Here is a 27,934-nt window from a genome sequence, read left to right as displayed (position 1 = left end):
AAGTCAATGCCTAGTCTGGGATGCTGAGGAAAACCCTTATTGATGTATTTTTATAATCGGTTCAGTACTCTGGATGACAACCCTTGTATAACACCCCCCTCTTAGAATCCCCCTGACCCCACTGAGCCAAGAAGTAGGTTTGTTTTGCAAATTAAAAGGTTTATTTGAAAAATTAAACAATATATTTATATATCACACTTTTATAATAAATTAATATCTGATAGTACACTTAGACATATGATGTTGATCAACAATGGGTAATCTGACACTAGCACACTTCTTTATAATCCATGAGGAGTTAGTATAGGATGGATAAAATAGCAAAAATACTTTTAGGATTTCAAGGGAAAAGCAATGAGAAATAAAATGCAGTACAGAAATACTTGATATGATTTTAGCAAAAGATAAGATAATCACTTTTTCTCTGGCAATTCACCCCCCTCCCCTATGCAATGTAAGAAATGGAAGGAGATGGAAAGAGGAGCACACAGTTCTCAGGAATGCAATCAAATACAATACAAAATTCAGTTCCCCCCCACCCCCCAGCAAGCTTCGAGGAAACAGGTAGGAGTTTGAAACACAGGCCCAAAATGCTTTTTAAATGTGATGGCAATGGATGGGAAAATGTGCCAAATGATTTTTATTCGCTCTAGAGATTCAGGGTGAGTGGGAGATGCGTGTTGGTATTAGTTCAGGCTCACTTTAGCAATGCTCTGAGTTATTACCAAGTTGCAAACTGATTTTAACAAAAGAAAGAATGGAGCTGCTATTTTGATAAGTGGAGAAATTGAGCCAAAATCGCAAATCGCAGTAAATTTCGCGAGTGCGTAAATCGTGATTGCCGAAAAAGTATAAGGAGTAGGAAGTCGGTTCCTAGCCCAAACGGTTCCAGAGATACGGACGATTAAATAAAGGTAGTTTTTCGGATTTAAAGTAAACTCAAAATGACAGGTGACAGCTTGCATCTTCAGAATTGACAGGTGACAGTTGTGCAGCTTTAAAAATGACAAATGACACGATTTCTAGGAGGCAGTTCTACTTAGGTTAAAATAGTTTGGATTAGATTATTTTAACTAAGAGATTGGTTCTGCACAGTTCTGCTAGGTACTCACAATATAAATTTGAACTAGGCCTCGTCACAGATCTGGTCAGGTTTTGGACTGGACTCCGGTTCTGGTCTCGGCACTTCAGTGATCTGGGTCAGCTCTCTGTTTCTGCTCACAGCGGTCTGGGTCACTCTGGATCTCTGGTCTGGTCTCTGGCAATTGTTCTTGGCCAAAAAATTCAAACAGCTCGCCCGGCTGTGAAATAGTTTGCAAATGATTTTAAGGATGCTGAGGCCTGCTGAGAAGAGTTCTCAGTTTGTGGGTTTAGGCCCTTGCTTTAAGTTCTGAAGCAAAGTTCTGGTCTTTGGAGATTGATGGATTTGAAGTCTGGATCTCTGGATGTGAAGTCGTCGGTCAGCATGCTCCGCAGCAAATTGAATTGAATGTCTCTACCTGTCCCAGCAGTCTCTTTTTATGTGTTTTGAAAATGGGTGTGTGCCTGGGCCTAGCTAAGCCTGCCCCTCTCTACTTGTCATTGGCCCAATTCTCCCCTCTCCCATGATTGGGGGAAGGAAATGGATTGTCGTCATGATGAGGTCTGTTTATGGGTCAGAGGATCCTCCCCTGGTCAGTTTGCCCACAAATCTATATTTGATTCAAATACATCTTTCCCAGATATACAATTTGTTGAAATTACATGTGCACATTATATATTCCTCATGGTCCATGCTTGTCCGCCTCTGATCTTCCTGGGGGATTGCATTAAAAAATGACAACATTTTGCGCTTTTTATCTGGTTTTGCAATATCGGACATTTACCCAAAATTACACACATGTGCGCAAGGAGTATGGACATTAATTGATGAAGTGTCAGATTTTTAACATGCAGACATTTGGGGTGAGACCCTATTTTCCGCTAGCAACCCCCCAGAATACACCACAGGGTCCTAACGCCTCTCAAAATGTTCACAGAAAAATCACAAAAATAATGATATTACTTATATAATTCTGACAAGTCCGCACTATGAGTTATCTATCTTTTTAAAATTATGCCCTAGTCAAAAAGGGGTGTGGCTTCCCACATCAAAGGGTGGATTAACTGGTTTATCCACTTCCCCCAAGCTCAGCTGCTAGCAGAGGCATTGCCCCTCCCAGTTTCCCCTAAGAGGAAGCCTCTTTACGACGCCCCCAATATAACATTTGCCTGAGTCAAGGGAGTTGCATTGTTCTGTTCCTTCCAGTTCCCTGATGCTCCACCCCTAATCTAATCAGAGAGGTGACAACTCCTTTTGGCAAGGGGCAGCAGGATGCAGCTAGGCCTGGGAAGAGTGGCTGAACAGGTTTCTCCTGTCGGGGGTAGTTGTCAGGCAGAATCCAGTTTCACTAAGCCAGGTTTCAGCTACATGTCACTTTTTGTTCCCAGTTTAAATCACTTAGAATGTTTACATATACATTAAATAATTACTTCCTTCAAGTCATTTCAGAATATAGTTTTACATTGTATCCACCTCTTAGCAAGTCTTTCCTTGGTCTGGTTTTGTTTCATTTGTTCAGTTTTACACAAAAGTCTGGTGGTTTTAAAACGCCGGCTTTCTGATAGTGGTGAGTACTGGTAATGCAACCATTTTTGGGATTAAGAAAATGAATGCCCCACAGTTCTGCGTTGCTTTTTTTGGCAATCAGCATTGTCATTCCCAATAGTTTCAGGCTACTGTGTGTGTAGCCCAATGGTGGTTTTAGGCAGTGCCCTCCTGTGCTCACAACATAGGCATAAATGGGTGGCAGCCTATTCTTTGTTTTCCCTGTGCACTCTCTGGGGAGTTCTGGCCATCATGTTTTCCATGCCAGTACTGCACAGTTTTATTGTAGGGCTTGGATGCATGGGTAAAAACATCCCACAAGCCCCCCCTCTTGCGATCGCCATTCTGTCCTTTCGCTGATGGAATTCGCAAGATCTGGGATGTTCTCCTCATCTTCTTCCGGTAGATGGCACAGTTCAGCATCTTTTCCCCCATCCAGTTAGATCGATCGGTTCTCGTCGCCGGTCCTGATGGGAATATTGGGCGGTACCCCGGGCCCCTCGGGTCTCTGCTCCCAGTCCCCGGTCGTCCTCCTTGGTCAGTCTCCATGGTTTCATCTCTCCTAGGATGATAAAGCAAAGCGGCAATACACATTCCTAGACATTTTTCCACCACTATTAATGGTGTGGCGAACGTATACATTTTATGAATCAGAAGATATGAACAGAAGATATGAACATATACATTTTCTTTTTTAACTTAGGAGACAAGAACATGTATATATACAAGGATCACAGAATTTTATATGCTATATGTGGAATATTTTAGGGTTGGAATTGAATTACTCTGGAGCGGCCCCCTCTGGGATTCCAGTGGATTCCTCCAGTTGTTGCAGAGTGTGCCTGGGATGGCAACACTTTAGCTGATTTATACGTACCCACTTGTCTTCCCCCTCTGCCAAAACCGCCTTTGGGGATGCGGATCTTGTAGGCCACAGGGGAGATTTTGTCTATAATTTCAAGCGGTCCCTTCCATGTAGGCAAAAATGTTCGCTGTTTGGCCTGGTTCCTTTGGAAATTGTATAGATGGACCCGATCACCCACCTTATATTCCTTTCGGGTAGTTTTTAAATCATAGTGGGTCTTCATGCTCTCGGCTGATCTTTCTAGGTTCCCCTGAGCATAGGCAAAAGCATGATGAAGGTGTTTCCTTAAATTCTCCACATACTCATGAGTTGTGGAGGCATTTATCAGTGTCTGCTCTTAGGTCCTGTAGAGCAAATGCTGGGGAAGCACCATCTTGCGCCCCGTCATCAACTCAAATGGTGACATTTTAGTTGCAGATGAACGGGTAGATCTGATGGCCATTAGGACCAGAGGTAATCAGATATCCGAACTTGGCCCAGAATCTGCCACAAACTTTTTTAAGATGCTCACAATGGTTCGGTTATATCTCTCCACTGCTCCAGAAGAAGCTGGCCTGTAAGCAATGTGTAGCTTCCTTTTAACCCCCAGTATCTCCCACATCTTTGTCATTACTTCACTGGTGAAGTGGCTACCCCTGTCTGACTCAATCCTTTGAGGTAGACCAAAACGGGAAAAGATGCGGTTAATCATCAGGGCAGCTGCTGTTTCTGCCTTGCAGTTTGGGGCTGGGAGACATTCCACCCACTGGGTAAACAAGCATGTAATGGTCAACATGTACTTGTTTCCTCTAGACGAGCGAATCACAGGGCCTACAAAGTCGATTTGCAAATCTGACCATGGCAGTGTCATCCCCCTCTTTTGGAGAGGCGCACGGTGTGTGAGGGATGATGGCTGAAATTGTGCACACACAAGACACCCCTTCAAGTATTGGTTGAGGTCCTGGCCCATGTGTGGCCAGTATGCAACCTCTCTCAAGATTTCAAGTGTTGTATGAAACCCCCTATGACCGGCGGTGGCCGCATCATGGGCGTGACTTAACATCAGGCTTCGGAATGAGGTAGGAACCACCCACTGATCATGGCCAGCTTGGGATTTCCTTACCAACAACCAGTCTTGGATCCGGAACATCTTTGGACATTTCATCAACACTCTAAGGTCCTCTTTCCCAATGTAATCGGTATCCATCAAGGGAAAGTTCTCAGGGTCCTCAATGTGTTGGTAAAACTTACCAATTATTAGATCCCCCTTCTGAGCTGTAATTAAATCAGCATCAGGGGTCTCCTTACTCCATTGTGCAATTGAAAGATCATTGTGAGCATTTGTCTGGGACCTAGTGATAGCGGTGACCTGGATTTCCCCCAACAGGGACTCTATTTCGATTAGATCCCCTTGGATGGCCCCGGTTTTGGCCAACTGATCAGCTAAGGCATTTCCAGTTTTGTCTGGTCCCTCTACTTTGGAATGACCCTTGATCTTTTTCCAGTAGATGGTCATCCCATTCGATGTGACCAGATCATCAATGTTTTGAATTAACTTCCCATCTTTCAAGGGTTTGTTACTAGCACATAACATGCCTATGGTTTTCCAGTTAACCAGGTGCTCCACGAACCCGTTCCGTACATAATCCGAATCTGTGATTATGACCAGTTCTTGGAGTTGATGTTGGACAGAAGTGAGGATGGCCTGATGCACAGCCATCAATTCTGCCACCTGACTACTTCGGGACCAATTTTGTATCCATCGGAGGGTTCTGGAAACTCCTTCACCCATGCATTCCCTACACCAGCCACCAGTTCTTTCTCCCCGTCGTTGTCAACATGGTAAGAGCATCCATCCACATAGACAGTGGGCATTCCCTCACACTTGTCTTCTTCAAAGACTTTGTGTGGGGAATTAAGGTATGCCTCCATGTTGTCCTTGATTTTTAGACTTCCGTCCTCGAGACAGTTTTCTCTGGCACAATCATGCAAGTCAGCCAGACCTTGTGTGAGGGGACTCTTCTTGTTTTGGCCATATCTGACCCCCACAGGAAAGCCTTGCATTGACAGAATCCAGGAAGTAATTCGGGAATTACTCACATTTCCGGCCCGGATTCTGTCACTTTGGAGATATTGCAGAGACTGGTGTGGAGTCTCCACTATGATGTGTTCCCCCTGGATAAACGGGTGGTAATTCTTCAATGCCCACACCGTTGCCAGGAGTGCCTTCTCACAATCGTTGAATTTTTCCTCCACAGAGGATAAAGTTTTGCTCGCATAGGAGATTACTTTATTGACCTTGTCATGCTTTTGGTATAATACTGCCGTCAAGCACGTATTAGAGAACCCTGTCTCCAGGTAGAGCTCCTTGTTTCTGGCAGGGTAAGCTAGGCAAGGCGCTTGTGAGAGGCTTCTTTTGAGTTGTCTTACCGCCTCGGATTGTTCTGGACCCCATTCCCACTTGACCCCCCCTTCAAGAGATGAATCAGGGGTCTAGTGATCTCTGCGTAGCCTTCAATGAACTTTCTGCTGTAATTAGTCAGTCCAAGGAGGCTCCTTAGTTCCCGCAGAGTTGTGGGGTCTTTCATTTTCTGGAGTGCTTCCACTTTCTTTTCTTAGGGACAGACACCCTGAGGAGTAATCTCATGCCCCAAGAAATTAACACGGGTTCTACACCACTGTGCTTTCTGAAAGAAAAGTTTTGCTCCGGCGGCCCTCAACTGTGTCAGAACATAACGGATCTCTGTGTTCCTCCACAGATGAACTTTTGATGAGGACATCATCTACATAAACCAGGTTACCCCTCGCACCCAGGTCGGGCATGGCCTTATGTAGGAAAATGTTGAATTCATTGCCAGAGTTGAGGTATCCGAAGGGAGTCCGGGTCCATGTGTACTGCTGGCCCCCAAAGGTAAAAGCCAGTTTGTATTGGTCCTCCCTACTGACAGGCACGGTCCAGTATCCATTTGTCAGGTCTATTGCTGTGAATACCTGTGACCCCTGAATCTGGGCCAGCCCTTGGTCAATGTAGGGCAGAGGCCATCGGGAAGTATGGACCCGTTTGTTGAGCTCCCTAAGGTCGGCGCAGAGTCTCCACTGGCCGTTTGGCTTCAATATTCCCAGCACCAGATTATTGAAAGTGCTGTGGACTGGACGGATTATTCCCCGGGACTCAAGGTTCTTAATTATTTCAGTAAGGGACTCCATGGATGCGAGAGGCAAGCGATATTGCTTCACAAACACTGGAGTCATTCCAGGGTCCGTGGGAATTGTTGTGGTGTGGATGTCGGTGCGACCACAGTCATATGAGTCTATCGCAAAGAGATCTTGGAAATCCAAGAAAACTTGTTTCAACTTTTGCTTCTGTTCCAGAGTCACACAGGCATCAGCTAGGTTGACTCTCTTCCACCACCTGCCTGAAGCCTGGAAAGACTTCTGGTTTGGCTATCTCAGCGGCCTCCTCCAGCTGGGTGGAGAAGTCCCTGGTCAGAGTGCTGATTTGGACTGGAGGCTTCAGGTGGGAAAGGCAGCCCTCATGGACCTGGAAAATCACCTGATCCCTCCTGAAGTCACAAGTCACATCTTCCTTACCATAAGGGCAAGAAGTGTACACCAGGAAGTTCCCCCCATGCCGGGTGACAATCCTGTCTGGTGTTGTATTGTCCTCACTGTCACTGTCAAAACAGTCCTTGGGGATTGGTCCTAACAGTTCATTTCCTAAATCAATGGAGAAATGTCGGTCATCAATCGCCATTCCAATAATGGTGCCTGCGGCTAGAGTAATACTCTTTAAGTCGCTGTTATCCAACTCTATTGGAATGGTGTCATGTTCTATGTTGACTAATGGTGTTGGGTTTACCCCCAACCCTTGCTTTTGGAGAGAAGCATTTAGATGAATATAAGCATCAGGGTTTTTCAATTTTTGTCCTCTTTTAGCTTTCACTCCCAGGGAGAATTGTCGGGTCCTTTCTGGGATGGTGACTTCCTCTTTAATCTGAATTTCAACTGCATAAGGTAGCAATTGAGCTGACCTAAATGCTTTTTCTGAATCCTCAAAGCCCATGGGATTATCCGCTAATTGGGACCAAGCTTTGAGGTTTATTAGGTCCAAACTAATGGCAAAGCGATTGAGAATGTCACTGCCTAAGTAAAAGGCGGCAGTGACGTCTCGCACAACCCAACAATTATGGACTATGCTCTTGTTGCCAATGGAGATTTTAAGCATACACCTGCTTGGCAGGAGATGTTTGGAATTAGGTGCTTCCAGGTCCATTTCCCATTTGTCTAGCAGTTTGAATGTGGGAATGGCTGGATCTTTTGGGAGTTGGCGGAACATGGCTTCGCTGATGAAGCTCTTACCGTTGTTCACACACACTCGAGCGAGAACAGAGTCCTTCCCATCATTTAACTGAACAGGGATGAACAACTGCTCTCCAATTTGCTGAATATCAGCCAGGCTCTGAGCTGATTTTATATCTTTCTGGACTATAAGAGTGGGAGTTTCTGATTGTGGTTTGGTAAAGAATTTCAGGGTGTTTCCTTCCAGTGTGGAATACCACCTTAAACTGGAAGGAAGGTTGATTTTCAGAAATAGAGAGGACCCCCCATCACCAGTCTGTTGTCCTACTGCTATTACTGTCACGTCTGGAGTTTGGTTGTTCTGGAAGTGAAATTCTACTTGGTCAGATTTTTGTTCAACCATGTTGCAGGTGCCGTTTAAACTAACATGGTTGACACTCTGTTTTAATTTTATTGGTCGGCTAGTCTGGGTCCAGAGGACCTTGTTTACACAATCTATTAGAGGTGACAACCTTCTCAGGAGGTCATTCCCTAGTGAACAAGGGGTGCCTTCTGGAGTAACTGCTATGACCTGGTGTTTTACCTTGTGTCGCCCAATTTTAATGTCAAAGTCTGCAGTCCCCTCAACGGGAATTTCCTTCCCGTCAAAGTTCTGCAGTTGTCCAGGAAGAGAGGTGAGAGGAATACGGTAATCCTCCCCCCTTCCTGCATTTAGTTCCTCAAAGGCCCTTTTGGACAGAAGGGTAGCTTGGGATCCAGTGTTCACCAGTGCCAACATTGTACCCTGCCCCTGCCCCTGTACTTGTACCGGGGCATAATACCTTCCCTCCTTCTCAAGGGGGCACAGATAATGCACATTTTTGGACAACTGGTGGGATAACTTTCTGGTTTTGGACATGGCGGGAGAAGAGATTTGGGCAGGATTCTGTGGAGAGTCTTGGGAATCTGAAAGAAAAAGTTGGCAACTGGAGATCAGAGCCATTGTGGGTTCCCCTGGTTCTGGTTCTGGTCCACCCCCCCCTTTTTGGAGGCAGTCACCAGGATGGGTTTGAACCAGGGGATTTCGGTATTGTCGGTTCTGGGATGAGATGATGGGCGGCGGTAGCTCAGTCTCCACATCTCCCCAGTCTGGATTGGAATCCCTTGGGACCCATTTTTCCTTGGGAGGAGTTCCCCTATCTCTGAAGGAGAAGATCCTTTTCCCAGGGTCTTCTGAGGATCCCTCTCCCTCAAATTGGAAGACCTGTACCTCCTCCACAAAGTGGGTCTGTTTGGGTCCTTTGTTTCTCCTACCCCCCCTCTGCTCCTTGGGAGGCAGGCTTTCAGGGGCAGGAGATTTTGTTTCCGGTTCCTGGTTTTCCAGGGGCTGTTTACAAGTTGGGAAGGAAGCTTCCTCCAAGGCTTTACACCCCCTTTCCCCTTGTGCCTCCTCCCTGGGAACCGGTGGGTTATCGGGGTGCTGCCCCGTCATTGTTCTGGAGCACCAGGTCCAGAGTTTGGGGCATTCTGCGGTGGCATGCTCATCTGAGGGTTCTGTTGGGCCCTCAGTATGTGACCCAGATCTCGTGCCATATTTTGGACCTGGCGCTCAAGTTGTGAAACCCGCTCAGACTGCTATGGGGCTCTATTTTCTCCCCTGGGCTGATCCCGGGAAGGGTAGCTATCCCTTCTCTGGTAGTACCCCTGGTTGGGAAGATTTTGGTACCCCTCCACCCTTGGCCTCCCCTCTCCCGGATTAGGTTGTCTGGGCTCAGGGAATTGGGGAAAGAAGGATGAATGATTTTGGAGCTGGAAATTGGGTGGATACCTGGGGAAAAAGTTCTGCCCAGGATTTGGTGAATTTCTGCCCTCCTGGGGGAAGTTGGGAGGGAAGTTCCCCGGGTCAGGTGCTTGGCTGGATCCCCCCCCCTTGGGCTGGAGGAGTCCACACATAACCCAGGATTGGTCAGTTTCCCTTGTAGCGGGGACTTGCATAGTCAGGCGGGCGGGTGACCCCATTTGTGGGATTACCTCCTCGACTCCCTGTCTGTGACTGGCCCGAGGGCCTTCTTGGCTGTGAATTATTTGGTGCAGGCAGGTTTTTAGGCCCCCCATCTCCAAATCTAAAACGGGGGCTACCTTTACTTCTGCCACCTTGGCAGCAGCAGGGGTGCTGTTGGTTTTGGGGTTTTTCGGCGCGTTATTTTTATTTTCCATAGGCTTCTCCACCTCATAGATCCGGGTAGCCTGTTCAATGACCCAGTCTAAAGATCTTTTCTCTTGAAAATCTCTCACGAGCTACGTCATTATGTATTTGGGTAAGGCATGGAAAAACTTATTGATAAATTCTCTGCTATCCGTGCGCACCCTTCTGGTGGTCTGCGCAAAAGCACGTTTTAATTCTTGCACAAACTCTTGTGGGGCCTGATCCTCCCCACATTGCAAATTATAGGCTGCCTTGCGAGCCTCTTGAGGATTTCTGCGAACAGAAAAATGTTTCAAGATGGCCGCCTTATAGGTGGACCATCTTAAATGATTTTGGTCCTCCAGCCCCACAAAGAAACTGGAGTATTCTGGGGAGAATGTCCATTTGACGTACTGGATGCAGCTACTGCTGTCCTTCAAATGGAAAGTCTCCATTTGCTCATAGAGCTCCAAGTGTTCCCAAACGGAATACTTGGCGTTCTTATGATAAGGAGTGATGACACTCCTGATTGCCTTTATTTGTTTCAATGGGTCCTTAAGCAAGGCCCTTTTTGCCTTATTGGCCTTTTTGGTTCGGGTAAACCTGGTCCATTCATCCTCTGACTCAGAAGCACTGCTCCCAGAGGTGCCCGTCTGATCTTCCAGGTTTTCCCGGATTCTGCGAGCCAGGAATGGCTGGCAGAATGTGGGGACCTGGTCTCCTGTGACACTCAGAGGAGTCTTCAGATCCCTCCTTGCTACCAGGATTTGCTGGGTATCCCCCCTACTGACCTAACTGGGCAGAGGTTTTCAGGATGCCCTTAATGGGCCTACTCTCCTGGGGTTCCCCACTAAATTGCACTGTGCTTGGGTGCCCATACCCGGATACCCGCACATCCATTCCTGGGAGGTACTGGCCTATGAGCCCCATACTTCTAGCTGGATAGTAATCTGCCATCCCCGTGGCCCTGGGCTCATGTGCGCCAGGGGACATGGGGGTGGCAGAGTCCAGGGACTGGGAGAGATGAAGGCCTCTGGTACTAGGGCTCCTGAGGTTATGCTCAGGAGTTTCTCTTTTCCAGCGAACCTCATCTCTATCCTCCCCTGCTTCCTGTTGCATTGCAAGAGCCTGTGCTTTCAGTTACTCAGTTAAGGCCTTACTAGACTCTGTCTCTCCTGCATCGCTACCTGTTGCTGGAGCCTATGATTGTGCTGACAGAGAGCCTCATTTTCTCTCTGTGCCTCCTGATTGGTCCTGGAGTACTGGGCCAGTCTCTGCTGCAGGAGGGTTACCCCCTGAGCTGTGTCCCTTTTGGCCTGATCATTTCTTGCCAGAGCATCCTCCACCCTCCTGGTGTGCTCTAACAAGTTCTGGTGTTCTTTTTGGAGGTCACCCAGTCCCTGGAGGGCCAGGTGTTTTCTTACATTTTCCTTTTTAAGTGGCAGACTTCCTGGCCTAAGGTATCCCTTTCCTGACTAAGAGCCTGCATCTGTGCCGCCAGGTCGTCCCTTTGCCTTTGGAAGGCACCAGCTTTCTGGCGCTCCTGATCAAACTCTGCCTGGGTATCCAGGTCTTTCAGAATCAATTTATTGCTTTCCTCTTTCTCTCTGTCTAATCGAATGTGTAGGGTGGCTACCTGCTCTGTGCATGCCCTGTTGAAGTCCAGTTGTTGCTCCAGCTTTTTCTGGCTTTGCAGAAGGGAGTCCAAACCTTCTTGGTACTCCTTCTGCAAGGCCAGAAATCTGTTTAATCTGCACAAATGGTAAATCTAACCCAGAATACCCCGGCTCCGAGCCCCCACTTTTGTAAACGATATTCAATCAACACTACAGCTAAGTCAATGCCTAGTCTGGGATGCTGAGGAAAACCCTTATTGATGTATTTTTATAATCAGTTCAGTACTCTGGATGACAACCCTTGTATAACACCCCCCTCTTAGAAACCTCCTGACCCAAGAAGTAGGTTTGTTTTGTATGTCACACTTTTATAATAAATTAATATCTGATAGTACACTTAGACATATGATGTTGATCAACAATGGGTAATCTGACACTAGCACACTTCTTTATAATCCATGAGGAGTTAGTATAGGATGGATAAAATAGCAAAAATACTTTTAGGATTTCAAGGGAAAAGCAATGAGAAATAAAATGCAGTACAGAAATACTTGATATGATTTTAGCAAAAGATAAGATAATCACTTTTTCTCTGGCAATTCACCCCCCTCCCCTATGCAATGTAAGAAATGGAAGGAGATGGAAAGAGGAGCACACAGTTCTCAGGAATGCAATCAAATACAATACGAAATTCAGTTCCCCCCCAGCAAGCTTCGAGGAAACAGGTAGGAGTTTGAAACACAGGCCCAAAATGCTTTTTAAATGTGATGGCAATGGATGGGAAAATGTGCCAACTGATTTTAATTCCCTCTAGAGATTCAGGGTGAGTGGGAGATGCGTGTTGGTATTAGTTCAGGCTCACTTTAGCAATGCTCTATGAGTTATTACCAAGTTGCAAACGGATTTTAATAAAAGAAAGAATGGAGCTGCTATTTTGGCAAGTGGAGAAATTGAGCCAAAATCGCAAATCGCGGTAAATTTCGCGAGTGCGTAAATCGTGATTGCCGAAAAAGTATAAGGAGTAGGAAGTCGGTTCCTAGCCCAAACGGTTCCAGAGATATGGACGATTAAATAAAGGTAGTTTTTCGGATTTAAAGTAAACTCAAAATGACAGGTGACAGCTTGCAGCTTCAGAATTGACAGGTGACAGTTGTGCAGCTTTAAAAATGACAGATGACACAATTTCTAGGAGGCAGTTCTACTTAGGTTAAAATAGTTTGGATTAGATTATTTTAACTAAGAGATTGGTTCTGCACAGTTCTGCTAGGTACTCACAATATAAATTTGAACTAGGCCTCGTCACAGATCTGGTCAGGTTCTGGTCTCGGCACTTCAGTGATCTGGGTCAGCTCTCTGGTTCTGCTCACAGCGGTCTGGGTCACTCTGGATCTCTGGTCTGGTCTCTGGCAATTGTTCTTGGCCAAAGAATTCAAACAGCTCGCCCGGTTGTGGAATAGTTTGCAAATGATTTTAAGGATGCTGCGGCCTGCTGAGAAGAGTTCTCAGTTTGTGGGTTTAGGCCCTTGCTTTACGTTCTGAAGTAAAGTTCTGGTCTTTGGAGATTGATGGATTTGAAGTCTGGATCTCTGGATGTGAAGACGTCGGTCAGCATGCTCCGCAGCAAATGGAATTGAATGTCTCTACCTGTCCCAGCAGTCTTTTTATGTGTTTTGGAAATGGGTGTGTGCCTGGGCCTAGCTAAGCCTGCCCCTCTCTACTTGTCATTGGCCCAATTCTCCCTTCTCCCATGATTGGGGGAAGGAAATGGATTGTCATCATGATGAGGTCTGTTTATGGGTCAGAGGATCCTCCCCTGGTCAGTTTGCCCACAAATCTATATTTGATTCAAATACATCTTTCCCAGATATACAATTTGTTGAAATTACATGTGCACATTATATATTCCTTATGGTCCATGCTTGTCCGCCTCTGATCTTCCTGGGGGCTTGCATTCAAAAATGACAACATTTTGCGCTTTTTAACTGGTTTTGCAATATCGGACATTTACCCAAAATTACACACATGTGCGCAAGGAGTATGGACATTAATTGATGAAGTGTCAGATTTTTAACATGCAGACATTTGGGGTGAGACCCTATTTTCCGCTAGCAACCCCCCAGAATACACCACAGGGTCCTAACGCCTCTCAAAATGTTCACAGAAAAATCACAAAAATAATGATATTACTTATATAATTCTGACAAGTCCGCACTATGAGTTATCTATCTTTTTAAAATTATGCCCTAGTCAAAAAGGGGTGTGGCTTCCCACATCACAGGGTGGAATAACTGGTTTATCCACTTCCCCCAAGCTCAGCTGCTAGCAGAGGCACTGTCCCTCCCAGTTCCCCTAAGAGGAAGCCACTTTACGACGCCCCCAATATAACATTTGCCTGAGTCAAGGGAGTTGCATTGTTCTGTTCCTTCCAGTTCCCAGGTGCTCCACCCCTAATCTAATCAGAGAGGTGACAACTTATTTTGGCAAGGGGCAGCAGGATGCAGCTAAGCCTGGGAAGAGTGGCTGAACAGGTTTCTCCTGTCGGGGGTAGTTGTCAGGCAGAATCCAGTTTCACTAAGCCAGTTTTCAGCTACATGTCACTTTTTGTTCCCAGTTTAAATCACTTACAATTTTTACATATACATTAAATAATTACTTCCTTCACGTCATTTCAGAATATAGTTTTACATTGTATCCACCTCTTAGCAAGTCTTTGGTCTGGTTTTGTTTCATTTGTTCAGTTTTACACCAAAGTCTGGTGGTTTTAAAACGCTGGCTTTCTGATAGTGGTGAGTACTGGTAATGCAACCATTTTTGGGATTAAGAAAATGAATTCCCCACAGTGCTGGGTTGCTTTTTTTGACAATCAGCATTGCCATTCCCAATGGTTTCAGGCTACTGTGTGTGTAGCCCAATGGTGGTTTTAGGCAGTGCCCTCCTGTGCTCACAACATAGGCAAAAATGGGTGGCAGCCTATTCTTCATGTTTTCCCTGTGCACTCCCTGGGGAGTTCTGGCCATCATGATGTTTTCCATGCCAGTACTGCACAGTTTTCTTGTAGGGCTTGGATGCATGGGTAAAAACATCCCACACAAAACACTACTGTCTAGATGCACACTCTAGATCTGACTCCCAGGTGGGACAGGCAGTATTAAGACATATTTTCTCTACTGTTCCTTCTCATAACCCACCGCCAACTCCGGGTACTGCTTGCTAGTCTATGCACAGCATGTGATTCTAAGCAGATTAACAAACATCAGAAGACAATGCATTACTTACCGTAAAAGCATTTCTGATGGTTGTATCTGCTTAGATTCACATGCGCCCACCCTTCCTCCCCGCTCGGATGGAAGGAACATAGACACCTTTCTACATCTCTCTCTTTTCTGTACTCACTCACGTATAGAAGGCTCCCTCAGGGCAGAAAAAAATACAAACAGAGGGACCTCGACGCGTGAGGGATTGTGGGTACAACGCACGTCACTATAGGGATAGTGTTACAGACTCGCCTTGTCGACGTCCCCTTTTCGACTACGAAAAACAAAATGCAATACTCCGCAGTGACCACTGGATGTCGGACTGTGCACAGCATGTGAATCTAAGCAGATACAACCATCAGAAATGCTTTTACGGTAAGTAATGCATTGTCATATAAAACTGCCACAATAAGGAACAGGTTTTTAAGCTTTGAATTGATGTTGCACTGAAGCTGCTCGGAATGTTGTCAACCTAAGAGTTTGTTTTTAATTAATGTGTTGCGCATTTGTTGTGATGGCAAGCAAATTGTGAAATAGTTACACAATTGCAAAGTATAGGCTACCATGAATAATCATGCCCCTTTTTTCCTCTATAGAAATCTGTTCTAGAGCATAATGGTAGGAAGTGATTCTGCATTCACATTCAGGATATTTACATTGGAATGTTTTCACTCTAAACAATATTCTGTTTCTACAGCTCTGGCCCCTGTTTGGCGGACGTCTAACCAAACCTGAAAGAGGAAAACTATTTTATGTGCCTCAGGTACTACTTGTGGTAATTGCATGTCTACTGTCCATAGTGTCACTGATTTGAATGGAAATCAATTATAGCTGCCTGTTGATATTTTCTCCAACAGAGGCCATACATGACTTTGGGTACACTTCGAGACCAAGTGATTTATCCAGATACAGTGGAAGACCAGAGGAAGAAAGGAATTTCTGATCTGGTAAGAAAGGTTACATATATGCTATTTGCCAGTCAAGTTCATTTCTCGTCTTTGGGTTTAGTGCCTCCTCGATTTACAGCATGCGATCCAAGCTTTGACCTTGTGATTTAAGAGTTGAGGAGAACACATCCACCACTCCTACTTCGTGAAGGTCATAGGCAACGTGAGTGTCCCTATATTGAATGAGATTTTCAATATTAGATGGGCCAGAAAAACACTAAAAAATGATTTCGAGGGGATTGGGTCCTCCGACGTATTCCATATCTATGACAGTAATCACCACAGCTGTGCTGCTTCGGAAACTTTTTCGGCGTCTGCGTCCTGCGTCGATGACGTCGCTGCGCCGCCGTCGAGGACCTCCTCCGACGTCCGACGTCATCCGATGTGATAAGTAGGACGCACGACGCCAGTAGCCTCAGTTCCGTTTTTTCCGCGAACGTGTTGCTTCGTGTTTCTCGGTTCTAGCCTCGACTCTTTGGAGTTCTGTTCTTTCTGGTTCTTCGAGCCTGTTCGTTTGTGAATATTCCTTCGCAGCGATGTCTTCCACTTCGTCTTCAACCCCGCGTCCGGGCTTCAAGAAGTGCGGGGTGTGTGGGTCCAAGATGTCGGTGACTGACTCGCACGACGCCTGCCTCTGGTGCCTCGGGGAGGCCCACGACACGGATGACTGTGTCGACTGCCTGTCGCTCACTTCCAAGGCCTTACGCGAACGTAAGAAGAAATTGTCGGTAGGTCGGGTGTCCAAGCCCCGGAAGTCGAAGTCGGCGGGGCTTTCGACGGATGATTCGAGGGGTGACTCTCCGCGTCATCGTCGGAGGTCTCGTCGGTCTTCTTCTAGGAGTCGGTCTCGCCACTCCTCTGCCTCTTCGAGGCGTTCTCGGAAGCGCCGTCACCGGTCGCCTTCCAGGTCCTCTTCCGAGGACTCTGCCCGGCACGTCGGTTATCCCACCAGCCGTGCGACGCCGGAGGAATGGGCTTCCTTCGGGAAGAAAATGTTGGCGATTCTTGAGTCGCAGGGTACTCAACCGTCCGCGCCCCCGAGTGGGGTCGGCCGTGTGAGGTCGAGAGACGCCGCTCGCAAGAGTGGTCGGCACGAGTCACGGGAGAGGTCCCGTTCGGACAAGGAGGCTCGTTCTCGCCGTACCCGTTCCAGGTCCCGGTCCTCGACGCGATCGAGACCGTGTGCACCTGTGATGTCTTCGAGGAAGACATCGACGTCTGAGGCGTCGAGGGCGTCGACAGGCTTTCTCGAGGCTCCGGCTCCGAGGAAGTCGTCGAAGCCGTCGACGTTCAGGTCGTCGAGGGACACGCTCGGGGCTCCGGCTTCGAGGGCTGTGTCGACGCCGCCGATATTGGAGGCGCTGCATCTGACGTCGACGCCGATTTCCTCGACGTCGACGCCGATTTCCTCGACGTCGACGCCGATTTCCTCGACGTCGACGCCGATTTCCTCGACGTCGACGCCGATTTCCTCGACGTCGACGCCGATCCTCTCGGCGCCGTTGCCGGTTTTCTCGACGGCGGCGCCGATTCGCTCGACGCCATCGACGCCTTTCGTGTCGGAGGTGCCCCGTGTCTCGGGTGTACCCCCTAGGAAGGCTCTGGCTAAGAGCAGGCACTCTCAGGTGCCTTTCCACCACTTGGATTATATTTCGGAGGCGGATGAGGATTCGGTTGGCCTGGTTCCTGGTCAGGTGCCGGATGACATTGTCTCGGGCCATAGTCAATTTGACGAATTGAGGCAGTCGCTGCATGATGCTAGTGGTCTGGACACCTCTCCGGAGGTGGAATTTGGTCGGCCTGAGCCTGGCTCCCATGCCGATTCCTCATACCGGCGCCTTATGGCTAGGGTGTCTGAGTATCTGGGATGGTCTGCTCCCCCAGGGGAGTTTGTGCAGGATGATCTGACGGACATCCTTGATGTTGGTCCCCCATCTGACCCGGTTCTGCCATTCCATATGGCTTTACAGCGTAGGGTGGCGGCGGCTTGGACTGCTCCGGAGAGTCTCCCGGCAGTGGGCAGATCCTTGTCGCGGAAATACCGTCCAGCCAGTGGCGACCCCTGCTACTTGACCAGGCACCCCACTCCGGAAAGTTTGGTGGTGCAGGCGGCCACGGCCCCGGCAAAGCAGGCGTCGTACCCTACCATCCCTCCTGATAGGGACGACAAACGTTTTGATGGCTGGGCGAAGAAGGTGTTTTCTTCTGGTGGTATGGCGCTTCAGGCGGCCAACTCCATTTGTGCCTTGTCACGTTTCACGCACACTCTGTGGAACTGTGTTGCGTTAGCGGCTGAACATATTCCCGAAGGGGACGAACGGGATGGTTTCCTTGCTTTGGTCCAGGATGGTAAGGATGCCATGTGTGAGTCCGTTCAGTCGGGTTTGGACTTAGCTGAATGCGTCAGTAGGTCCATGGCGGCGAGCACCGTGATACGCAGGTTTGCGTGGTTGCGGAAGTCGGGGTTTGCTCCTGATGTGCAGTCCCGGCTCCTCAACATGCCCTTTGATGGTGAACATCTTTTTGGCAGCAAGGCTGACGAGAGCCTTGAGAGGTTGCAGACCTCAAAAGCTGCAGCGAAGTCGTTGGGCGCTGCAGTTCGCCAACCTCTGCCTTTTCGTCCTAGGGGACAGCAGTGGAGGGGTGGCTCCTTTCGCTATTACTCGTCCTTTGGTAGAGCGAGAGGAGCTGGCAGTCAAAGGGGCCAACGCAGGGGTACCAGAGGTGGACGACAGGGTACCCGTGGTGCCAAGGCCGCTCGGGCAGTTGCCTCTTTGCCCTCGGGTAACGCCGCAGCCGCTCCTACTCAGTCATGAGGCCTTGTCCCATGGTTCGCCGGTTGGGGGAAGGCTGGCGCAGCATCTTGTAGAGTGGCGTGCCATTACTTCGGATGTGTGGGTTCTGGAGATCATAACCCACGGCTACTGTCTTCCCTTTCGGCACAGGCCTCGCGACAATCCACCGGGGAACCTCTCTTTGAAGTGTCCGGATCCGCTCCTTGCGCAGGAAATTCAAGCCCTGCTGGAGAAAGGCGCCATAGAACTGGTGCCTGTAGCGGAGAGGAACAAGGGATGGTATTCCCCTTATTTTTTGATTTCCAAGAAAGACGGGGGATTGAGACCCATCATGGACTTGCGCGGTTTGAACAAACTCCTCAGGAAGGACAAGTTCAAGATGGTTACTCTCTCTCAAGTCCTCCAGGCCCTTCAGCTTCAGGACTGGTTGGTGTCACTCGACCTCAAGGATGCTTACTTCCATGTGCCGATCCATCCCAAGCACAAGAAGTACCTGAGGTTCGCGGTTGGCGACTCGCACTTTCAGTTTCGGGTCCTGCCGTTCGGTTTGACCTCCGCCCCGAGGGTTTTCACCAAGCTCATGGTGGTGGTGGCAGCGCATCTCAGGCAAGGGGGGATTCACGTCTACCCCTACCTGGACGATTGGTTGATCAGGGGGAGCTCTCCCGAGCAGGTCCTGGATCATCTGTCCGTCGCCTGCCACTCCCTTCACAGGCTGGGCTTCTCCCTCAATTTAAAGAAGTCCCATTTGACGCCAACGCAGAGGCTCCAGTACATCGGAGCAGTGCTCGACACTTCCCTGGGGCAGTGTTTTCCTCCCCAGGTGAGGGCTCTTCACATTCAGCAGATGGTGCGCAAGTTTCAGCATGCCCAGACGCTCCCAGCGTTCGAGTTCTTGAGGTTGCTCGGCCTCATGGCGTCCTGCATTCTTCTGGTGCCAGAGGCTCGCCTGCGAATGAGATCTTTGCAGTGGGCACTCAAGATGCAATGGTCGCAGTCCTCCGGCAGGATGTCGGACCCGATTCAGGTGCCGCCCTCGGTCGCCCGGGACCTTCTGTGGTGGGCCGTCGAAGGCAACTTGATGAAGGGGGCTCCGTTTTGGCTTCCCTGGCCGGAGGTGACGATCGTGTCGGATGCATCCCTCACGGGATGGGGAGCTCATGCCAACGGGCTGACAGTCAGCGGTCGTTGGTCTCCGTCGGAGTCCAGACTCCATATCAATCTGTTGGAGCTGAGGGCCGTCAGGCTAGCCCTGAGGGCTTTTCTGCCGACTGTGCGAGGGAAGAATGTCCTGATCCTGACGGACAACACAGTGGCCATGCACTACCTCAACAAAAAGGGGGGGGCAGGGTCACTTCCTCTGTGCAGGGAGGCGATGCAGCTCGAGTTCTGGGCCATCCAGCAGGAAGTTTCGATCTCGGCAGTTCATCTGGCCGGAGTCGAGAACGTGACGGCGGACGCTCTGAGCAGGCAGTGCACGATCTCTCACGAGTGGGAGTTGGCTCAGGAGATTCTCCTGGAGATCTTCGCCCTTTGGGGGACCCCTCAAGTGGATCTCTTTGCCTCCAGTGTCAACCGGAAGTGCGAAAGGTTTTGCTCGCGGGAATTTCCTCCAAAAGGAGCCTTAGGTGACGCGTTCGTGGTGGAGTGGTCGTTCCCGCTGCTGTACGCGTTTCCTCCGGTCCCCGTCATCCCGCAAGTGCTGCGGAGGTTACGGAAGTTCGGTTCCCGGATGATCCTCATTGCTCCGGCGTGGGCTCGGAGGACGTGGTACCCGGACCTTCTCGACTTGTCCATCTGCCCTCCACGTCGTCTTCCCTACCGAGACGATCTGCTCTCACGGGAGGGGGGTCAGGTTCTCCATCCAGAGGTCGGATCCCTCAACCTTCACGCTTGGCTTCTGAAAGGTTGAGGTATAAGGATTGGGACCTCCCTGAAGACGTGATGGAGGTGTTGCTTTCGGCCCGAAGGCCCGCAACTAAGTCTCTGTACCGTTGCCGTTAGTTCTGCGACTGGTGCAGAGTTCAGAATGTGGATCCTTTTGCATGTGACATCCCCATGGTTCTGTCCTTTTTGCTTTCTTTGGCCCACAGGGGCTTGCAAGTGGGTACCGTTAAGGGTTACCTGGCGGCGCTGTCCATCTTTAAGCGCTCATCTGAAGAATGTTCTTACTTTAAAATCCCTTTAATTTCACAGTTTCTGAAAGGGCTCACTAATGTGTTCCCTCCGTCGCCTTTCCTGGTGCCCGGTTGGGATTTGAACCTTGTTCTTAGGTTTCTTATGGGTGCTCCGTTTGAGCCGTTACATTCTTGCCCTTTGAGGCTGTTGACTTTGAAAACTGTGTTTTTAGTTGCGGTTACTTCCGCTCGCAGAGTGAGTGAGTTACAGGCACTTTCTGTTAAGCCACCCTTCACTGTATTTCACAAGGACAGGGTTGTCCTTCGAGTTCGTCCTTCTTTTCTTCCGAAGGTAGTGACGGAATTTCATTTGGCCCAGAAGATTGTTCTTCCGGCATTCTATCCTCCTCCGCATCCTGGTAAGGAAGAGGAGAGGCTCCATAGGCTTGATCCTAGGAGAGCTTTGAGCCTTTATGTTTCTCGCATGTCCCGGGTCAGAGTGGACGATCAACTCTTTATTGGTTACGCTGGTAAGCGCTTGGGGCAAGCTGTGACGAAACAGACTTTGTCCCGCTGGATTATTTTGGCCATCTCGGAGTGTTACCGCTTGGCGGGCAAGGACCCTCCGGCTGGCTTGCGGGCCCATTCTACCAGGGGCTTGGCTGCATCTACTGCCCTGCAGAGGGGTGTTCCTATTCGCAACATCTGTGATGCTGCCACCTGGGCTTCAGTGCATACATTTGTGCGGCATTATTCCCTCGATTCCATCAGAGGGCAGGATCTGGCCTTTGGCAAGGCGGTCCTTTGCTCTGCTATTTGATTGGCTATTCTAAATTTTGTTTCTAAATTCTTTCCCTCCTCCTTGATTTGGTACTGCTTTGGGAGTCTGTCATAGATATGGAATACGTCGGAGGACCCAATCCCCTCGAAGAACAAGTTACTTTCTTACCTGGTAACGTTCTTTCGATGGGATGGTCCGACGACGTATTCCATATCGCTCCCGCCCTGCCTTCCCCGCTGCAGAATTTCTGTTGCGTTTGCAGCTTACGTTCCGCAAGGCTTTGTGTCGGACTGGCAGTTGACTATTGTCACACGTTCTGGGGGAAAAAACTACAACTGAGGCTACTGGCGTCGTGCGTCCTACTTATCACATCGGATGACGTCGGACGTCGGAGGAGGTCCTCGACGGCGGCGCAGCGACGTCATCGACGCAGGACGCAGACGCCGAAAAAGTTTCCGAAGCAGCACAGCTGTGGTGATTACTGTCATAGATATGGAATACGTCGTCGGACCATCCCATCGAAAGAACGTTACCAGGTAAGAAAGTAACTTGTTCAATGCGGACACATACATGTTTTGGGGATAAGAAGATTACAACGTAGGAGATTTTGTTTAATTCGTTGGTTTTTTTTAATCGAATTTGGCCGAAAATGTGTGTTGCGGTGAGTCATCGTGGTGATTAAGATAGGGGGAAGTCAGGGCAAGGGAGTCCATGACTGCAGGGCCAAATGTAAAAACATTTTTAAAAGACTCAATTCGAATTTGGAAAAACAATCTTGACCAAATCACACAGAACCCATTTTATTTACTTACTGGGTATTATTCGATAATTTCATCCCATGGTTTTCTTTTAGCTTCTCTGTGCCACTGCAGTAGAGCGCCAACCATATGCCGATTATTCTTAACCCTATCCCAAAAGGGAGCTGTTTTAGCAGCATCTCCCATCAGCCCTTACCATCACAGTCAATGGTGAGAGATCATGGGTGTTGCACACCAAAACTTTTGGAAAGATGCAGGTGGCAGACCACTGCTTTCTTAAATGCAGTGTTCCAATAAAGTGTAGTGGGTCTTTAATTCCCACCCCCACCTGACCCCTGGGCTGTAATGAGCAGATATTTGATCTGGATTTCGCGGCTCAGCACTGAGGTCCAGCAGTATAGTAAGATGTACTGGTCTTTCCTGCTATGGAAGGACATATTGCAATACTTGGTTTTTGTCTGAACTACTCATTGCGTCCTCCACCTGTAGAATAAAAAGGTAAAATGTGAAGCTGAATATGTAGAAATGTTCACTAATCTGATAACCATTCATCCCACACAATGCAGTCTCATTGGACACTAACCATGACAATACCTACACAGGCAGCCAAGCTTTAACATGTTAACCTTGTTCAAATGCCGTTTGGAGAATGTGTGAATTCTTCAAGCAGCCCCTTGTCGTCATGATGGGAGAGTGGCATGCTTCATTATAGTAAAAATGTGCATTGATGTGCTTCATTCGTGTTCATTATATTAACAGTGAACATTATTTATGGCAGGTGTTGAAAGAATACCTGGATAATGTTCAGTTGGGCCAAATCCTGGACCGTGAAGGAGGCTGGGACATAGTGCAAGACTGGATGGATGTACTCAGTGGAGGGGAAAAACAGAGGATGGCAGTAGGTCTTTTTACATATGTTAATTTTACTTACATTTTAAGTTAACTTGCTGATAGAAGGTGCATCTGAAACGTGTGTGGTGTCTCCATAATTGCAGTATTTCTTGTTTCACTACCAGTAGGGTTGCCATCTCCTCCTTGGCTGGTTTTCTGAACAGTGGCTTCATGCAGGATCCTTGTAATTACTACTTTTTTATCACTGCAGCCTATTCATACCGATCAAATGATCTAGTGATTTTATAAAAATGAATCATTAATGTGTCCGTTTTTCGGACTCTTGCACCATCACCCCTCAGTTCAGGACCCTACACCTCGGTGGCATAGTCTTCTGCTTTTGTAATGTATTGTGCGCGCTCTCTCTGGACTCGAGGTGCTTTGTGGGTTACATCTACTTGCATGCAAAGCAACATAGGTGGGTACTATTGCTTCAACTGGGAAAATAAGTGAGCTGCAGACTTGATGAACTAATTGCTCTTTGACAACCTTACCTGCATGCATGCTGACAAAGTGGAACTCTGCACTATCCCTTCTCTAGTACAGATTGTGTTCGATCTCTACCTTAACCCCTTCATTGCTATGAGATTTATACATTTCAAATAGATTTTGACCTGTATTGCTCGGCACTCAGCATCCACAAATTATCCCTCCACACGCCCCTTTTTAAGATGTGTATGCATGTGTCCTAAGGAAATCCTTCTGCCTGTTTAACCCCTACCTGATTCTCTGCATCTTAGGATGCCATGCAGTTTTATATGGAACAGACAACTCCTTTCAGGGATTCGGATCACGCGACCATTGCCGAAGAATTATTCCATATCACATTTCATTCCATTGCATCCCTTTCTGTCCTGGGAAGGGTCCTACGGGCCAACAATGTAGATTGTTGTGTATCTTTGTTTCGTTGAGGTAGAACAAGACATCTAGGCCCCCTAACTCCCTGTTTTAACATCAGAAGTGCATATCACACCCGAGTAAAATTTAGATGTAAAAGACATATGTGAATTTATATGCAACTCAAAGATGGACTAACGAGCCTCATTTAAACAGCAGGATTAGCACATTCACACTTAAAAACCGCCGAGACGTTGGTTAGAAGCACATATAACCTCATTCTTCACTGCTCGGGTGGAACGTTCAAATTACAAGCTACTAGGCAGCCATAAAAACGTATTCGCTACTTCAGTTCTCCACATACGAACAGCACATCATTTCTTACTCTCCAAGAGTCATTTATCACTAGCGAATGGCTGGTGGTGTGTACACATTGTGTACCCTGGTTCACTGCATGTAGCACTTTGAATCTTATTGATTGTATGATATGTGGATGCATATTGGAGTATAATTGTTTACTGAGAGCAGAACACATTGTGACTGCGAAAGGCCCATGTTATCAAATCAGGCTGCATTACGAACACACTTGGTTAACCTGGAATGCTTTTATCCCTCCACTCAAAGGCACGCCAGGCAGCAGAGCTAGTCAGCTAGACGATGCATATTGCTGACTTTTGCAAAACGGACAGAAAAGGCCATAGCAGTGTTCCACAAGATGCAAGATGAAATACTGCATTGTGTAGTTAATTTAGATGGATGCCCCAGTCACGCCTCAAAAGATTGCATGCCAAACTACCATGTGCTACAGTAATTATTTCCATTTTGATTGGTCCTTTTTCAAATCGCGCTAGACACGATCGCCTGGGATAAGTAAACTATAACACTTTCATTCCGAGTAAAAGATCTGGAGATACAGGGTATACATTATTTTGGAGAAGATTCTGAAAAACGGGACGACACTGAAGGTTCAGACGCCTGGCAGAGGGAGAGGCTGAGCCGAAAGGGTTGTGTGGAATGCAGGAGCCGCTAATTAGTGGCAGCAGATAAAGGCCTAGTTGGGAGTCCCAGGTCATTGGTGTGTCGCATTAATTTAATGTAGCACGAAGGTTCTGCACAAGATTTATAATGCTTTTCTATTATAAAGACGGGGGCATGGCTTATGATTACGTTTGTCCCGGGTCTGAATTTACAGCATGAGGTTCTGTTCTACCTGTGTCTAAAGTAAGATGGGTTCCTTTCAGTTTTGAAGTATGAGAATTGGATGTTTTTTTTCTGCATCTATAATTGAGGTAGCAGCTTTGAAAACGACAGGCAGGTGTTTGCATATGTGGTGTTAAAACAGCTTGTCTGAAGATTAGCAGTGTCTTTTTTAATGAGATGGTTTAGGCCTGAGGTAATTTTAATTGCAAAAACTAGGTACCGCTGCACATAAAATAATGCAAACTAGCCTGCACTCTAAAAGAGCTGACGTGAACGATTTAGAAGCAGTTATACAGCTAAAGGCCGATATATTTTTAAAAAACCATTGGCATGAAAGACTACAAGTTTGCTCTAAATATTTCTTTTAGATTGATAAACTAATGGTGGGCATGTATTTCACCTAGAAAGCAGCTAGCAAGAATATTTTGTATTTGAGATGTTTCGATTTGTAAGTAGTTTAACCGTCATTTTTCTGAAACTTATTTTAAAGCGATGTTATGAGAGGTCAAGATCATGTTAAGTTTATTTGGAAAGCACATCAAAGCATTGATATAAGATTTTAGTGAATGGTGATGCTTAAGAATACTCTCACACATGTAATAAATGGTTGAACCCAACTGTTTCAAGAAATACTCTAATGTATAAATAAAATGTGATTTGTGAAGCCTTCGTTGTCCAGTGGCGGACTTGAGTTACAGGAGTATTTTCTTTGTTAACGTAAATGTTCTAATAACATAATAACGTATAGACTGATTAAACCCACAAGCTTCCCTTTTAAAACATTGGGTGGAATAGATGTTAGTGCATAGTATACTTACACCCATTTTTTATTGTGACAAGATCTGCAACATTATGCGTTTAAGCCTTAAAGCAGAGGTCTGCAACCTTTGGCTCTCCAGATGTTTTAGACAACTCAAATGAACCCTAGCCAGCATAGTCAATTTTGAGGGATCATGGGAGTTGTAATCCAAGACATCTGGTGAGCCACATTTTGCAGACCCCTACCTTAAAGCTACAGCTCTCAAGCCAACGGCTTCAGAGAGCTCAAAAATCGTAAATGACTGATAAAAGTCCCAGCTAAACATATATTTGTCAAATCTTTTCCTGGAGGTAAGTACTTTCTTCAGAGCAAGAGCTCGATAAATCATACCCTGCTTGGATAAGGCCTTCCCCTGAGGACAGGGTCTCAAACGTTATTCAGATGGTCAGCATCTTCCAGAACCAGTCTCTCATCCCAACCCCAGCCTTCCTGGGCCTCGTGGGCCTCATGGCCACTTGCGTCTTTCTAGTGCCAGGGTCTCAGGTGGGCATGAGGTCACTTCAGTGGCTATTATGTTGTTGGCGATTTTATTTCTCTAGAAGCATGTCAGACCTACTTCGGTCTCAGACTGCTTCAGGATCTCTTGTGGGACCAATGAGACGCGTTGAAGGGGAAGCTTCTAAGGCAACCTTGTCATCAAATGGCAGGACACTCGGGATAATCTAATAGGTGAGGGTTTTCAAGTATGTTAGTCTGTAACCATGCAACAGAGTATATTGTTTCGGCCTACAAAGGGGGGGGGGCATAATTGGTTATCTGGGAGGTGACTCTGTATTAAGGGGGATGAGTACCACATTCTCTGAGAACAATTGTCCCCAATTAGATAGGGGACTTCCCTCCCCATGCAATCCTACCTCGGTGCACCACCCCAGGTGGATTATCGTACTGTGGACGCGCCACCGTAGCCCCATGGGAAAGGTTTTCCCCTAGGGAAGAAGGTATAATATCCTCAGATTCATCACAGTAGGCATCCGTGTTATATATATATATATATATATATTTCTGGAGCTTGTGGATCTGCTTAAATCACATGCTCTGCATAGTCTGACATCTAGTGGAAGTCGCATAGGATTACAAGATGTGTTTTCGAAAACTCAAACTGACGTCGACATGACATGATTAGTAATACTATCCCCAGTGTGACGTGTACTGTAGCTATGGTCATTCACGCGTCGAGGTGCCTCAGATTGTTTTGTTCCGCCATCGAAGTCGGTCGCAATTGTAGAGTTCTCTTCCAGGCTGATGCCTTTGATTTACTAAAGTTATAATGGAAGAATTTCTTCCTTTCCTTTATTGTTCGCCTCGCTGCACGACTGCTCATCCACTCGATGGTTCTTGACGAACACCCATGGCTTTGACGCCCTGACTCGGCCTTACGGCCCTTTTCGGGCTTCAGTCCATTACATTAGGGAGACAGGTTCCCTATACTGACACCTTTTAGAGAATGTTTATCTCATTATCCCCTTTCTTCTATTTCCGCCCAACTGCCCTGTTACAATATAATGGACAAAAAACCCCATTGAAATTTTGTCCCTTCTGCCACCGTAAATTCCTGTGGAAAGACACGCACCGAGTGTGCAACCACTGTCTCCCGAGGGATCACGCTGAAAAATTCTGTCAACTTTTTCGGCCTAAAACCCTAAAGGATCGGCGGACGAAACGCTGAGCCGCTCACGCCATGCAGGCTTAGGCTTCCATAGATGTGACGGAAGACTCCAGCGAGGGCAGTTACGGAGTCATGAGTGATGCCAAGGGCGATTGGGAATACGTCGGGACCCCTAGTGCAGGCCCCTGACTCTGTGAAGCAGGCCGGTGGTCCTGTGAAGGCGAAGACACCTGGCGGTCATGGCACACACAACAGATTATGCTAAAGACCTACCGCACGGGCGACTCTATGAAACAGTCTAGCATCGAGGCCCATGCAGTGACCGCAGATAAAACCTCGGGTTCCTCACTGTCCTCTGGGCCATCGCGCATGCTTTTGC

The 27,934-nt window shown here is 47.6% G+C and overlaps 1 protein-coding gene across 2 annotated transcripts in view; it reads left to right on the top strand.

Annotated features, from left to right (window-relative positions):
• The window catches only part of ABCD3 (ATP binding cassette subfamily D member 3), a 949,084-nt gene that overhangs the window by 717,923 nt on the left and 203,227 nt on the right, over window positions 1-27,934 (top strand). For both annotated transcript variants that reach the window (XM_069641211.1, XM_069641209.1), the window contains 3 exons: window positions 15,501-15,566; window positions 15,661-15,750; window positions 22,980-23,099. In XM_069641211.1, coding sequence (XP_069497312.1) covers window positions 15,501-15,566; window positions 15,661-15,750; window positions 22,980-23,099 — 276 coding nt within the window. The remainder of the gene's footprint in view (window positions 1-15,500; window positions 15,567-15,660; window positions 15,751-22,979; window positions 23,100-27,934) is intronic.

Source organism: Ambystoma mexicanum, chromosome 1q (genome assembly GCF_040938575.1).
Source record: "Ambystoma mexicanum isolate Mex_15411 chromosome 1q, UKY_AmexF1_1, whole genome shotgun sequence".
NCBI classification, from domain to species: domain Eukaryota; kingdom Metazoa; phylum Chordata; class Amphibia; order Caudata; family Ambystomatidae; genus Ambystoma; species Ambystoma mexicanum.
Note: the sequence above shows the minus strand (reverse complement) of the source record. Positions and strands in the feature narration are given on the sequence as shown.